The sequence below is a fragment of the Podarcis erhardii genome, assembly GCF_964252035.2.
Source record: "Podarcis erhardii genome assembly, chromosome: 5".
Classification (NCBI taxonomy): Eukaryota; Metazoa; Chordata; class Lepidosauria; order Squamata; family Lacertidae; genus Podarcis; species Podarcis erhardii.
Genome location: NC_138509.1, coordinates 23,369,955 through 23,386,544, shown reverse-complemented (window position 1 = coordinate 23,386,544; position 16,590 = coordinate 23,369,955). Strand labels below are relative to the sequence as shown.

The 16,590-nt window shown below is 40.3% G+C and overlaps 1 protein-coding gene across 1 annotated transcript in view; it reads left to right on the top strand.

Moving 5' to 3' along the window:
- The window catches only part of PARG (poly(ADP-ribose) glycohydrolase), a 68,830-nt gene that overhangs the window by 21,227 nt on the left and 31,013 nt on the right, over positions 1-16,590 (top strand). The window contains exons 8-9 of the mRNA XM_081861157.1: positions 12,366-12,458; positions 15,482-15,639. Coding sequence (XP_081717283.1) covers positions 12,366-12,458; positions 15,482-15,639 — 251 coding nt within the window. The remainder of the gene's footprint in view (positions 1-12,365; positions 12,459-15,481; positions 15,640-16,590) is intronic.

The window sequence follows — 16,590 nt, the reverse complement described above, 5'->3', positions numbered from 1 at the left end:
CATTACTGGGGTTATAAGAATGGTTTCTAGACAAAATAACACAATTTTGATATTTCTTGTGGAATCGACATAACATTCAGGAGGGGTTTTAGGGTTGTGGTTTGAGTTCTGAGCTCTTGGCCTATACCTATGTAAATTAATTTGCCTTGAAACAAGTTGATTACATTTTGAGGCAAATGTGTTGAAACACATGTGTTATTGGGTTGGGTTAGCTAACTTGCACTCCAGATGCATAGTTCTGTACAATATGCTTGCATGTATTACCGTAACTATGTTTTTAAAAGACCAACAGAAGAGGGAGCCCTTCCACTACAGAAAAAAAATTATATTCCTCTAGACCTGAATATTGCTAATCTTCTTTGATTTCAGATGCATGTTTAAATGAGGGAAAGTCAAAGCATTGCTTTCACTGTAGATGGACATAGTCCAAAATGTGCACAAGTCATGTTTATTTTAAGATTTCTTACCTTCTCTTCACCACAAGCTTCCAAAGGGGACTACAGCAGGATAGTACACAACTCTAAAAACAAAACAATTATAATTACAAAAGGAAGTGAGAGCATTCTATCCAGAGCAGGTATGCTATTTATTTTATTTATTTACTTGCTTCTGTCTTACCCTTCCTCCCAAAGGAGCCTAGGGTGGCAAACAACAAGTTATAAAACAATAAATGCAGATTGGAATTCAATTACAGGCCTATGCAAAACAAAACAAATTCCTTCCAGTAGCACCTTAAAGACCAACTAAGTCAGTTCTTGGTATGAGCTTTCGTGTGCATGCACACTTCTTCAGATACACTTCTTCAGATACACTTCTTCAGATACACTTCTTCAGATAGGCCTATGCAAGTAGTTCATATAATAATGACTGGTCTTGGCCTTTGTTTTTAAAGTTAAGGGGAAACTGAAAGGTTTATGAAAACTAACTGGGTGGAGTTAGTCTCCTGAAGCAAACCAGATGGAGAATTTGTATTGTTCCATAGCATCTACTTGTTAAGTTTGGCAGATTTTCAAAAACTTCTAAATGTTTAGCTTTTAGCTGATTAATAAAAATGTTAATCTAGATACAATGGTACTTTGGGTTAAGTATTTAATTCGTTCCGGAGGTCCGTTCTTAACCTGAAACTGTTCTTAACCTGAAGCACCACTTTAGCTAATGGTGCCTCCTGCTGCTGCCGTGCCGCCAGAGCACGATTTCTGTTCTCAACCTGAAGCAAAGTTCTTAACCCGAGGTAATATTTCTGGGTTAGCAGAGTCTGTAACCTGAAGTGTATGTAAGGTACCACTGTATTCCAAAGATCCTGAAAGAAAGAGGCTGTAATCATATGGTCAGCAGACGATTAAAAGAGGAGTGACAAATTCATGGAGGTCAAGGCTTTCAATGGCTACTAGCCATGTTGGCTATGTTCTGTCTCTGCAGCTGGTATCAGTAATACTTCTGAATACCAGCTATGGAAGACCACAGAAGGGGAGAGTGCTCTTGTGCTTGAATCCTGCATGAGGGTTTCCCATGGGCATCTGGTTGGCCGCTGTGAGAACAGGATGCTGGACTAGATGGCCCTTAGCATGATCCAGAAGGCTCTTTTTACGTTAAGGCGCATCTGGTTTTTAAAAAGATACTCATAATACAAAGTGGTGTGGGGAATTTTCATTGGGACTGTAGTGCACAGGGAAGGGAGGTTGAGGTCTTCCCTTTCTGCTTTCCTGGTTAAAATCCTGCCCCAGTCCCCAGGCATTGGGTCCCAATGACAGCTTTTCTCCCTAAGGCAGGCTTCCTCAGACTCGGCCCTCCAGATGCTTTTGGCCTACAACTCCCATGATCCCTAGCTAGCAGGACCAGTGGTCAGGGATGATGGGAATTGTAGTCACAAAACATCTGGAGGGCCGAGTTTGAGGAAGCCTGCCTTAAGGCTTACTGCAACTCAAAGGAGGTGCAAATTCATCAGGATAGAGACTGTACAGGAAAGGGTTATATCTCACCTCCAACCACATGGGGGTCTTATAAACCTCCCATTTTTATTTCAGCAACCATGCAATTGTAGTAATTCAGAGTTTGGTCCTAAGAGAATTTATAATACTTTTGTTTTCATGGACCAGGCAGAGGGCCTTCTCGGTAGTGGCGCCCGCCCTGTGGAACGCCCTCCCATCAGATGCCAAAGAAATAAACAGCTATATGACATTTAGAAGACATCTGAAGGCAGCCCTTTTTAGGGAAGTTTTGAATGATTGATGTTTTAATGTATTTTTAATATTTTGTTGGAAGCCACCTAGTGTGGCTGGGGAAACCCAACCAGATGGGCGGGGTAGAAATAATTAATTAATAATTAATAATAACAACAACAACAACAACAACAACAACAACTGTATTTATGAACACATACAGATGATGAGCCATAGCCTTTTTGCAGAAAACTCTATATAGGTAAAATACATATTTGGATGCCTGCCTCATGTCTGTTCACTCGTTTGGCGTAGGAGATGGTGCCTGATATATGTCGTTAGCTAAAATCCAGATATTTATTGCAGTGTTTTTGCTTTCTTTGCAATTATTTCTAGAGTGCCTTCAAAGACTATGGGTTGTACATAAAATAAGGCAGATCCTGTTCCCTGACGTACAAACTATGTATAGATGGCGTGTCAGGTAGAATGTAAAACCCATATATAATTTTAATCAAATGGTTGCTTCAATTAATAAAACCAGAATAAATGGCAAAGCACTTTGTACCGATGACTGGTTTTTTGATAAATCATTTTTATAATTGTCTGGACAGTACTAAAAGAAACAAGCTGTACTGAGAGAGGTCAGTGCTATAAACATAGGCTTTTAAGCTTGGAATGAATGACCTAAGGCACAAGAATATATTATCCTGTTACTCCATGCTCCGTTTCATTTTAGTTTGTACGCTTTAAAAATACTAGGTCATATTATAGTTGCAGAATCCAGTATTAATAAAACTGAACTTTCAGATGCAGAGTGGAGGTTTTTTCCCCCCTGTGCAGAAGGGCAGAAACATTCCTTTTTTATTGAACAAATTGCAAACTTCTTTAAACTCCAGAATTGAAAGACGGTTGCTTTGTGGACTATATGCGTTTTGAATATGAGAGTTAAGCATTTTAAAGATGAAGCAACAATAAGATTTAAGTATGTGTTCAAAGTCGAGATTTCAAGTGTCTCAGGATGGACTTTATTTTAAACTGATATCATAGGGCTCAGATTAACATTTATATTCAGCAATTGTTGAATTATCTGTTCTAAGACCTTTCCTGGTACTGATGTCAAGCTCACCAGTCCGTAGTTACCTCGGTTCCCCCCCCCCCTTTTGAAGATGGGGTCAGCATTTATCCAGTGTGCAGGGACCTCAACTGTTCTCTAAGAATCCTCAAAGATTACAGTGGTGCCCCGCAAGACGAATGCCTCGCAAGACGAAAAACCCGCTAGACGAAAGGGTTTTCTGCTTTTCGAGGCGCTTCGCAAGACAAATTTCCCTATGGGCTTGCTTCGCAAGACGAAAACGTCTTGCGAGTCTTGCGATTTTTTTTGCTTTCTCCCCCCTTTTTCTAAGCCGCTAAGCCGCTAATAGCCGCTTTGCCACTAAGCCGCTAATAGCGCTAATCCTCTAAGCCGCTAATAGGGTTGCTTCGCAAGACGAAAAAACCACAAGACGAAGAGACTCACGGAACACATTCTTTTCATCTTGCGAGGCACCACTGTATAGATAGAGGATCTGATATTACACCTGCAAGCTCCTATAGTACCCTTAGGTGCAGCTCATCAGGCCCTAGAGATTTTAATTCATTTAAAGCAGCTATGTGTTCCCTTACCACCTCTTTCCCTATCTTGAGCTGCATCTCCCTCCTTGCACCCTTTATTCTCTTATCACCAGGTTGGGCACTACTTTCCTTTCGGGTGAAGATAGAGGCAGAGTAGGTGTTGAGCAATTCTGCTTTTTTCTGCAACCCAATAGCATTTCTCTGCCTTCTCTATACAAGCCTACTTGCTTGATCTTTCTTTTTCTCCAAACATAGCTGAGGAGGCCTTTTTTAATTATTATTTTTCACCTCTCTTGCAAGCCTGAGTTCATTATGAGCCTTGGAGAAATATATAAACTGTGAAAGGAGCTGGTGGGAGCACGATTTCATGCTTTATTTAAAAATTAGAAGTTTACATTTTAAAATGAAGAAAATACATTCTTATTATACACTCTCATAAAACATTTGAACTTTATTTAAAATTATGGAAATCATTTAAATGAAGCATTGCTTGTCAAGTAAGATACACCTGAGAGATCATTGCAGTCTGGGATTGGCAGGAGACATATTTTAGCTTTCAGAAACAATTAAAGAGAGTCAAATTAACCTCTGTCAGTGTAAGCTGTCTCCTCCTTTCTTTTCCAAGTGTCAGTCTGTGGTTTTGATAAATGTCAAATGTTCCTCCCCTCCCCTCAAATATGGCTCTTTCCTGCATAATCCAATGAGATTTCCTCCCCCTACTTCCTCTGAAGATTACCTTGTCTTTTTCTTTGCTTTTTCTAATCAGAAAACCATTCTAAGATAGTGGCTGCATTTTGACAGCTGTACATGTTTTCCTAGTGGATTCATTTCATACAATAACTGAAGTAGAGAATGGGTACAGCTTGCCATTCTCCTCTTGTGGTGCTGGTAATTCATTTTAACAACTTGTAAGAATAGAAAAATTATGTGTAAAAAAACAACAACACTAAATAACTTGAGCTTGCTGACACACTTTCAGTGTTTAGAGCAGGGAATTGGTGCCCTTCAGATATTTGTTGGACTATAACTCCCACCAGCCTCAGCAAGTACAGTGGTACCTCGGGTTAAGTACTTAATTCGTTCCGGAGGTCCGTTCTTAACCTGAAACTGTTCTTAACCTGAAGCACCACTTTAGCTAATGGGGCCTCCTGCTGCTGCCACGCTGCCAGAGCATGATTTCTGTTCTCATCCTGAAGCAAAGTTCTTAACCTGAAGTAATATATCTGGGTTAGTGGAGTCTGTAACCTGAAGTGTATGTAACCTCAATCGTATGTAACCCGAGGTACCACTGTATTGCCAATGGTGGCAGATTATGGGAGTTGTAGTCCAGCATCATCAGGAGAACATCACACTGGCTGCCCTTGGTGTAGAGGATGCATTTGTATTGTGCTGGTGGTCTTGAGTATTTCCTTAACCTGAAATGTTAGAAATTGGAATTAGCATTATTTGTGGGCCAATGCATCCAATGCCCAATAAGCACATATAAGCAATCTCAACCGATTTTCTCCATTTACCCTTCCTACTGTAGCCCCATATCCCAAAACTTGCGTTCGCTCAGGAGAAGCTTTTCAGGGAACTCAGGAGAGTGTAGTCTGGAGAAGGGAGGAGGAAACTCCTCTTGGGCAAGCCATCTCTACGCTCATGCTGTCTTGGATACAACCAAGTGATATTTGATTCAGGTTTCTGGAGTCACCTTCATGGCTCTTGGCTTGCTCAGATGGCTCTGCCTCCAATCTCAAGAAATGACCCCAGGCTGAAGCGTTTTTTACTCAGTGGCCTCTGCTAATACGTGGTCCATGTAGACTAGGCTTTGTAAATGGACAGTTCATTGACTGTGGATAGTAAGAATTTTCTCCATGAAACCAGGTAGTGAAGCTTTGCAAAAATATTTTTAGAATGAGCTGATCCTTTCTTCCTTTTTTGCTGTCCAGTCAAGTGACTGCTTGAAAGCCGGGTTGAGGATTAGCAGGGCATCAAGGGCTGCTGGGGGAGTTTCCAGACCAGCTGGCTGTTGAACATTCATATAAAACTTGCACGGAGGTTATACAACGTCATCTGCTTATTGAATAGTCTTCCTGACACATTTGTGTTGTGGTTATGAGGCATTGCCAGCTGGTGACGGTTGCCCCATACTTTCCAGTGCAATTTCCCATCACATTTCTTATTGGACTTCCTTCAGTTAGAAAATTGATGGGATAATTGCGCTAGAAGATACAGGAAAATAACCAGATTTTGTGTGAATAGATAATCTGTCTTAATAAAGACAGTCTGGGGCTGTCTGTTGAGATAGGAGAGACAGTGCTAGCTGAGAACACACTTTTACGTCAAGTTCTTTTCTAGAATCACATTTATGATGCCTATTAATTTTGTTTGATTCTGTTCTGAAATGTGTTAAAAATAAGGAATGTCTTTCTGATGCAGAAATAATCATATGGCTTAAAATAATTTGAAAGCTATGCTATACTGAGAAGCAGGTGACTGTCGTTTTGGGGGAAACTGTAGTCAGTTTTCAAACAGAAAACAGCAACTCATTTTGAATGCAGCAGACAGCCTTTTTCCTGGAATTGTATTTTGTATTCATTTAACATAGCAGGAGAAACTTCCTTTTGTGAAAGAATGCTGTGGCAGTAAATGGCCACAAGTAAAGACAATTCCTAATCAGTCATGGCACTTAGTTTATAAAAAGTCCAGTAAGCAAAACCCCTTTTATTTTAAAAAGTAGGGAAGGAGTGTGTTTGAGCTTGCGCAATTGCAACTGGTCTGAGGGAGACATTCATCTTCTTAAGGGGAATATCAATCAGTTAGCAAGCATCCTTTGATTTAAAATGGGGCAGACAGAGGAGAAAGTGAAGCCATTTTTGTGTGGTGCATCACGTGCTTAGTTTAGTCTGTCAAGATTACAGTGGTACCTCGGGTTAAGTACTTAATTCGTTCCAGAGGTCCGTTCTTAACCTGAAACTGTTCTTAACCTGAAGCACCACTTTAGCTAATGGGGCCTCCTGCTGCTGCCACGCCGCCGGAGCATGATTTCTGTTCTCATCCTGAAGCAAAGTTCTTAACCTGAAGCACTATTTCTGGGTTAGCGGAGTCTGTAACCTGAAGCGTATGTAACCTGAAGCATACGTAACCCGAGGTACTACTGTACAGTTTAAAACTCACACCAGCATTTGTGTCCCATGTTATCTTTCCTTGCTTCTCCTTTGTGATGTCAAGTGTGCTCAGGGTTTGCATTTTGGAGGATCAGTTTACAAAATTATGAGATCATTACTTATGGTGCTGCTTACCAAGTCCACTTTTACTGCACGATGAACATTTTTTTTGTGAAGCTGCAGGTCACAGTTGTTTGGCCTAGAGCTGTTAACCTCTTGTTTATAATATGCTGAGCTGCTTGAATCCTCAGCACAGTCCTCAAGTGTAATCTGCCTGAGCAAATTCCCATTAAAATGAGCAGGACTCTTGCTGATACAGGTCTTTGGTGATCAGAGCTAAAACTAGGTTTCATGTAAGCAATCACTCATGTACTAACCTTGATAAGACTCACCCAAGTAATTTCTCTGGTGAGTGGCACACGGTATTGTGTAAACAAGGTACCTTTCCTGAGAAATAAAATTTGCTTTAAAATGAGAGTTTTAAAAAATGGTATCTGTCAGTATTCTGACATCCCTTAGGTGGTAAGATAGATATAGTCTAGGTTTTATACCATCATACAACTTTGTTTCAAAGTGTAGGTTGCTCAGAAGATGAGACAACCAATACAGTTTTATAATAGGATATGGATAAAAAGTGGTTGGAAGTGTGTGTGTTGGGGGGCGGGTTATGAACAGTACCATAGTGTTATTATATGTGAAGAAAAAGTAACAAACAGCCCCTTTTCCTGCAGGTTTCAAAAAATACCAGTGTCATTAAAGAAAATTGCATATTCTTGTTTTCAGTATTCAATACAGTGGTACCTCGGGTTAAAAATTTAATTCGTTCTGGAGGTCCGTTCTTAACCTGAAACTGTTCTTAACCTGAATCACCACTTTAGCTAATGGGGCCTCCTGCTGCCACTGTGCGATTTCTGTTCTCATCCTGAAGCAAAGTTCTTAATCCAAGGTAATATTTCTGGGTTAGCAGAGTCTGTAACCTGAAGCATATGTAACCTGAAGCGTATGTAACCCGAGGTACCGCTGTAGTTGAATCCTGAAGGTAGAACTTGAGCAGTAATTGGTGACAAAGGGCTGCTTCATACATTATGCTGTGGTACCTCGGGTTACAGACTCTTCAAATTACAGATGCTTCAGGTTACAGACTTCGCTAATCCAGAAATAGTACCTCGGGTTAAGAACTTTGTTTCAGGATGAGAACAGAAATCGTGCTCCGACGGCACGACGGCAGTGGGAGGCCCCATTAGCTAAAGTGGTACCTCAGGTTAAGAACGGTTTCAGGTTAGGAATGGACCTCCAGAACAAATTAAGTTCTTAACCCGAAGTACCACTGTACAGCAACAAACCAGATTTGCCAGTGACTTTGTTGGTCATTAGCAGGAATGAGCCTTGGGTTCACGTACTCCCTCTCCAGCTGCTTACTGAGGAACCGGGAAGCTTGCTTTAATTTGAAAGTTGGAATAAGTATTGTCTGAACCTGGACACCCTAGTTAGTCTTAAGTATGATGGGTTGAAGCCTTGGTGTTTGATGCTGACTAGCTTCAACCAACCATAGTTAAGATTGATCACATTTTAGGTTTCAGACAGAATACTCAACTGTGGTCAATTTGCAGTTAAAACCTCTGTACCACAAGAGGGGAGGGGAGAGACACAATTCTGACTATCATGCATGTCATGATAAACAACATTAAGTCTGAATAGATCCACTCAGTAGCTGAGTAGTATCAGCTTGCTCTGATAAAGGTACCCATATCATATATGTGCTATCAGATACCTGCTTGTTGCACCATGTGGCAAGTCTAAACCAAATAAGCCCTTGCTTTTAGAGGTTCAAGATCCAACATAACTTCCTATTTTGGATCTGGCTGAGCTCCATGGCAGTATATAAATTCATTAAATAATAAAAATAAAATAACAATAAACCCTTTTCATTCTTAAGTGACTGGTGGCCATATTTGTCTAGGTAGATGCTGCAAGAGCAGTCTCTGGAGGCTGGTCCTTAACAAAGCTATACATGTCCTTATTCTTAATACCTGGTGCATTTATTCTAATGTGAAGTGCTAGTTTGCTAATTGATTAACTTATTTGCTGCAAGTAAATGAAAGACCGTTTTACATTCAGGCAGACCAAAGCAGGATGAAGCAGGTGTCAAGAGACCTTCTTATTTGCCCAGGCATTTTAGATTGTAGTTGATTGTTCTGGAATTGTGTTCTGTTTTTAGTGTTTTGTCTTGTTGTATTTTGTATGTTTATTTGTTGGTTTTAATTTTTTTGTACGTGGTGTGAATTAATTTTATTTGCAATTCCATATACTGCCCTGGAATCCTTTGATGGAGGTGAGTTAAAAAGAAATAAAATACCCATTTTAAACAGAGCAAGTGCAGTTCTTATTTGTTTTCCAAACCTGTTCTCTGAAATTGTTGGTTGTGGATCTGTTTCAAGGGGGAAGTCTCCTGTGCTCTTACTGCATTTACTTCCAGAGCTGCATAAGGGAAAGGTTGAAGTGTTGACAGCTGTGACAAAGTCCAGTGCCATAATCTGTCACCAGATGAGTGAGACTATAGAGTTTGTGGCAGTCAACAAAGCATGGCAGCTACTATTCATGTGTCAGTTTTAAAAGACAGGAAGTGCTACCCAAAGGAGAAGAACTATCAGAAGCTGACAGTCTTATAGATGCTTAAGGTTAAATGTCTTTCTTTGAATTAAATTTATATGTATTTGTTTTATATTGCCTCCTGAAATCCAAATTCAACCTTTAACATTCCAATATGTTACTACTTGGGAATATGTTTACTTTGGCAGAACACATTCACAGTTTTGAATTTATCTCTTACAATTAAAGCCTAGGGGCTGTTAAAGTGCTATTTTACAGCCTAAACACTCTTATTTGATGCAATTTGTGTAACAAAGAAATCTGTTTCCAAAAATAGGGATCACTGTGGAAGTATGTAGGTCATACATAAATAAACAGAAGACTTATTAGAATATTGCAAGAACTGTGCCATAAAATTTACAAGTCTTCATCCATGAAGAAAATGCATGTGGATGCCAAGGAATGTGTGGATCTTCTTGTAGCCCCCCCCCCTTCAAGTCAACGTTCATTGGCATGGATTGGTCACATAGAGAGTAATAGCTTTTTGGCATCTGAAATCTATTGCATTTATTTATTTGGCACGTTTGTATTTCACCTTTCCTCCAAGGAGCTTAAGGTGGCATAAATATTTTCCTTCTTCCCAGCTCCACTTTATCCTCACAAACAGGATTTGAAGGTAGAGATAAATGGCTTTCTCAGGGTCAGATAGTGAGCTTCATAGCTGAGTGGGGATTTGAACTCCAGTCTCCCTACTCCTAATCTGACATTTCTAACCACTTCCCCACACTTGTTCATCTCAACTGACAATTGAAATTACTCTTGTGTCCCATGCCTGTAGTTGAGAGCAATGAGGAATTTTAGTGCGCTCTTACATTTCGTGAAAGCTTTTGGATCAGTTTGATAGCTTCTTCATTTTCCTAACTGTTATGATTTCTCTATGCAGATACATCCCCCCCTAAAATTACTTTGAATTAATAGACTTTCTTAACTATGTGCCTTGTGCAGGATATGTTATTGTTATTATCATCTAAGCATCTTACAAATATTATAAAGCAACACAGCTCCTGGCTTGCAGTCTAGATGATGATTTGTGAAATGGAGAAGAGAAAAACCCTCAAATGAAACCTTAAATCTAATAGTACTGTTCCTTCTCAATATTATGTGGTTACCAGCTGTTGCAAGCCTAAAATTCAAAGCGTAGTTTTCTAGGCTATGCAGCTGCAAAATATGAAGTTGTAATTGTGTGGTGCATGAAATGTTCATAAGATAAAAATCTGGTTGTTTTTCAATTTATTTTACTGGTTTTTTTAGATGGTATCATCTTCCATTTCTTCCCTTTTTATTTTTGTTCATGTTGTCTGATTAGATTGTGAATAGAGCCTTGTTCTTTTTATTGTTTGTCATGCTTGAATGTTGTTGTTTTTAAGGTACTTGATAGATAGACATTATTCAATGTAAGCATAAGCCAGTCAAGTTGGGTTGTAGAGAAGAGGGGTTTGGAGGGACATTTTCAAGGCTGATGATGAAAATTTAAAGACTGGGGAGGGGGCATCTTAATACCATCACCAATCCTTCCCCATTTCTCCCCCCCCCCCGCCCCCGTCCCGGCTGCAAGCAAGAGCCAAGTACAGCAGGCTGTCTGCTTGAGTGAAGAGAACCCCAGTCCTTAGGGACAAAAACATTTGGTGTCATTTGGTCTTGGCTGCTAGGTACCACACTTTCTTGGTGGATAGTGTACTGTACACCTATTTGAAAAAGTAGCAGGACTACTTTGCAAAGCCTCCCACAGCCTTCCCCTGCCCAAAGCAAACTGCCTCCAGGGTCTGAAAATATAGTTGGGAATACTCTGTAACCTAGGAACTGTGCTTCCCTTCCCCCTAACCTTTTGGATGGGGGGGCATAACTGTGGTGGGGCACTAGTGTGCACCCAGTGGCGTAGCGTGGGTTGTCAGCACCCGGGGCAAGGCAAGTAATTTGCGCCCCCTAACCCGTGGATTTGCGCCCCCTAACCCGTGGATTTGCCCTAACCCCAGATGTTGCGCCCGGTGCGGCCGGCCCCCCCTGCACCCCCCACGCTACGCCACTGTGTGCACCTCTCCTTCAAAATAAGTCAGAGTTCTTGTCTTTGGTGTTCATTGGGAGTCTAGAACTATCCTTTCCAGACATGAAATTAGTTAAAGACTATAGTATTTTCTTATCTCTCTGCCCATAACATTCCATATTCGTGGAAGCTCTCAGGGCCACTTCTGGGTTTTTTTGTAATCTTTTCCCTTTTAATTTATGAACTTCTGCATATTCAGGGAGTCAACGTCCTTATTTTGAATAGCCCTGTTTTGCTTCCAAACTGATGCACACTCCAAACATCTGAGTGGGTTATTAGAATAATAGCCTTACTTTTAAACTTCAGGATTGTTAAATATTCAGGATTGAAAATGTCTGGTCTTGATTTCCAGGTTGTATATGAAAATCCAGGTTATGTTCTCCAGGAAGATGGAAGAGTTGAGTGCCAAGAATGGTTCTTAAAGAGATTGTTGTGATGTGTGCACCCTTCTAAATTCTGAGAATCTTAATCTTTCATTTTAGTACATTCCCATGCACTTTTGTTGCAGAAATACAATTTTAAAATATAGTGTCAAACATTTCAGGTTTGACTTGGTGCCAAACACTGATTCTACTCTAGTATTAGAGGCTGAACTGTAAGGGCTTCCGAGTTTTATGTTTGTACATTTGACTTTTAAAAATGCTTGCACTGAGAAATGACTTTGTCTTGAAAAGCCAGTTGCTGTACAGAGAGACTAATTTGGCAGACCATATTCCTAATACTAGGCCTAAATTAAGCCTCTTATTTGCATTCTAGGTGCTTGAAGATGCAGAGGCTCAGCATTTGTTTCAGTCCATTTTGCCTGATATGGTGAAGCTTGCACTCTGTTTGCCTAGCATCTGCACCCAGGTTAGTAGACGCATCTTAAGTATACTCTCTGTGGCAGATTAATTTGCTGTGCACCACCACGAATGGTTGAGGTCAAAATGCCAAGGTCCATATACGTGGTACTTGCCTTGTTGAGCTGAGGCCTAGGGAATAGTGAAGACAACATACATCCATAACAATATAAAAGGACATTAAAAATTCCCTATCCCATTTCTGAACTTTGATTTGAGCTATATATCAAAATCTTGCATACACTGGAGAGATGTGCTAGAATAGTCAGGACGCTGGCATTTTCAGGTGGCTTCTTTTTGTTCAGGTCTTTCTAATGTACAGAAGGATAACTGGTTGTGAAATCGTTGTTGCTTAAAGCAACTCCTTGCTTTCTGAAAATTCTTGATTTGTCACTTTTTGTACAAACTCAAGTGTAACACAATGATGGTATTTTGCACACAGTATGTCATTACATGCAGAAGTAAGGCTGCAGTCCTAACCATATCTACTCATGGGTAAACCCCATTGAATTTAATGGGGCTTTAAGGTAAGGGGTTAGGATTGCAGTCGGAAATATTTTACAGTGATATTTGATCAGGTGAACATATTAATTTCAATTTAAATAATAATATTTTGTATCCAAGTAATAATTGTGTAATTGTGGGACCCATTTCCCCCCTTCCCCCAGTAATACACTTTAAAAATAAATAAATATCGGAGTACAACATTTATGCTTAGTTAAATGCTGACAAAGATATTTTCAGGAAAAAAGTAAGTAGAATATTTTTAGTACTTTTTTAACACGGCTTTTTGACAGCGTGGTGTAGTGGTTAAGAGCGGTAGACTCGTAATCTGGGGAACCGGGTTCCGGGTTCCGGGAACCGGGTTAACGTCTCCGCTCCTCCACATGCAGCTGCTGGGTGACCTTGGGCCAGTCACACTTCTTTGAAGTCTCTCAGCCCCACTCACCTCACAGAGTGTTTGTTGTGGGGGAGGAAGGGAAAGGAGAATGTTAGCCGCTTTGAGACTCCTTCAGGTAGTGATAAAGCGGGATATCAAATCCAAACTCTTCTTCTGTATTATTTTAAAAAAGTAAAAACAGCAGAGCTCTGAGATCCACAAATAATTATATATATAAAGCTGTTTTGTTGTGAAGATAATACTCCTGCAAGGAGGGCAAATTCAAAACCCCAAGTTTCCTTTGGATCTATATACAGGCACAGACCCTTGTGGCAAACAAACAATATTTATTCTAGATTCAGTGAGAAGCAGTTTGGCTGGAGTGACTCATTTCTAACCTCTAAACCCATGTCACCTCAAAGGACCTCTAAGCAGTAGTTTTAATGGCAGGAAATAGTTTGTCCAACATTGGTACCTTCTTGGACCCCATCCTGTATAAAAATTGCACAAGGGCTGAGACCTTCATATTTCTCAGGGACCTCATGCTTTTTCTCCAGAGCTCCAAGTCCATTAGACTAGGCTGTCCTGCACATTATATCCTTCAGTTGGGGGTAGCATGTTATGGCAACAATGCGAACCCCTTCAGATAAAAAAAGCTGCAAAAACCTTGTCCTCCCTAGCACTCAGGGAAGTCCTGCAGACCTTCAGCTCTGTCTTTCCTTGTTCTTCTCACTATTCTTGCCAGGGACAACTCTGGCCCAGCCCTTTTTGAATATTGCCACCCATGGACTCTACCCCCCATCCTACTTCCCTCCGCTGGCTTGCTCCCCCTACCCCACCTCTGCCTCCAACAGGATCTCCCTAACAGCCCCTTCTCCTCCTTTTGGAGGCCCATGTCCAGTCCTTAAAGTGCTTCCTTGTTTTAAGGAAAAGGGAGGTAGCTGCTCAAACAGCGTTTCTCCTTTAAGAGTCCTGAATGCAGGCAATCTTTCCAAAGGCAGCTGCTTATCCTGATAGTTCCTTCAAAGCCCTGCCCTTACGTTGCCCTCTCACCTTCCACCCCTGATGCGACGGAGGACCACGATTGAGCCACAGACTGGAGGTTCCCCACCTCTGCCTTTAGAAATATACATATTTGAAGATTGTTCAAAGGTGATACATTAAGTTGAATCCATCCAGGAATCTTGGTTGTAGCTCAGACTACTAACTTGGAACAGCTTATGAATTCTGCTAAAAGTTGTTCACATGTATGGATCTCTAGAAGTCGTTCTAAAAGCCATCCTAGATACAAACAGTTAAGTTTTAATAGCTACACTTCAGTTAATGGAATAAAGGCGAAACTATTGATTTCTCATGAATCAGAAAAGCTCATATTTAACTAAGGAAGAGTAAGGAGATTTGGAAAATCTGTAGAAAAGGTATGAAGTCCCTTTACTGATTAATTCTAAATGTGCATTTTGAATTAGCTGCACAAAATAATTTTAAATTGCCCAGTTCTCACTTAACATTGAACCATGGTCTCCATGAGCCAGAATCAGAGCATCTGGCTCGTGTATTTCCCTTTCTTCTCTGTTTTGAGTATTGGGAGCTAATTTATAGAATAAACATATAACAATGGTAGTGTTTGAATGAAGGACTATGTGGTTTTTCTTGAAGCTTGAATTTTTTTGCTCTCAGTTATAGCAAGAAAATCAAAGAATACCTTAGTTATGCTGTTCTGTGTATCATCCTGCCGTGTTCTTTTGCTGTGATTGCTGTAATTGCCCATTTTCTTTAATCTATGACAGGGAGACTGTAAAATACAGCTGTTGCAATCTCCTGATGTTTTATTTTTCCTTCACGATTAATCATATTGCATCTGTTGTTCCTATGGATTCTTCCTTTTTGTTCAGGCTAGTGGTGCTTTGTTTGACATTTTTTGTTGTTATTGATTAGAAATCTCCAGTTCGTCAAACAAGGCTTCCCAATCATCTTGGATAAACAGCTCTTGATTTTAATGGTGCTGCTGATTTAAGAACCCACTAAGGCCCCTAAATTACTTTTGCTCTAAATTAGTAAATGTAATTTTGTTCTCCTGGGTTCTGGGTGATGGTTCTGTTTTTGTTTTTTGAATTGCTAAACTAATTATGTCCATCTTTCTGCCCTTTTGTTAGCCAGTACCTCTACTGAAACAAAAAATGAACCACTCCATCACCATGTCACAGGAGCAGACTGCTAGTTTGCTAGCAAATGCCTTCTTCTGCACTTTCCCCCGGCGAAATGCCAAGATGAAATCAGAATATTCTAGCTATCCAGATATTAACTTCAACAGGTATGGTGCCAGTTTAAGTAGCTGATACTCAGGAGTGTCTTGCTCTAGGGGAGAAATTGTCCATATTGTATTGCTAATTCCTGAAAGAATCTCATTAAAATAGGAATGATTCCTGACAAACCAGTTTTGTGAGATTTGGAAAATATGGAAAAGTAGATCTGAGACTAAAGTTATTGATGGAAATGTTATGGAGCTTAAAATGAGCAGAACTGTTCATAATTGGTGAAGATAATCTTTATTGTTAGAGTGCTAATTTCCTTCCATTTAATCATGCTCACCGCTTCAATTCTAATAGTGGTCCTTCCCTTCACTTGTCACTTCCTTCAACACTTCCCCATTTATAAGAACAGCCCTGCTATATCAGACTGACGGTCCGTCTTGCACAGCATCCTATTTCCATTAGTGGCCAGGATGATGCTTCTGAGAAGCCCAGAGTCAAGACATGAAGGCAACAAATTCTCTTGTTGAAAATGTGTGATAGGACCCAGAGGGTTGCTTGGTGGAGGGCAGAATTTGCCCCAAATCAGGTGGACCCAATTTAGGGGTCTAGAAACCCCTATGCCCTTTCCCAGATTACTCAGAAACCCCTCCGCCCCACCTGAACCTACTCAAGATACTTTTGAGAAGGGGTGCAGATGGCTACAGGACAAAGAAGAGACTGGAAACGTTCCTTCAAGTTAACTTAACTTAGGAGCCAAATCATTGATAGAAGCTTAGGAATCTAGTTATAAGAGTTTTTAAAGGTATATTTTAACATGCTTGTGTTAATTTCAGATTTCATTTGAACACAGTTAAAACCCTTCAATGCATAATGAAACAGGAATTCCAAAACTAAAGCCCAGCGCATAGATTTTATCTGTCTTGACATGAGCAATGGCAGTGGAAAGTGTGTTTGTTGGTAGACCAGCTTAGATGATTGGGGGGTTCTTTAACTTCTGTTCCCTTGTCCTC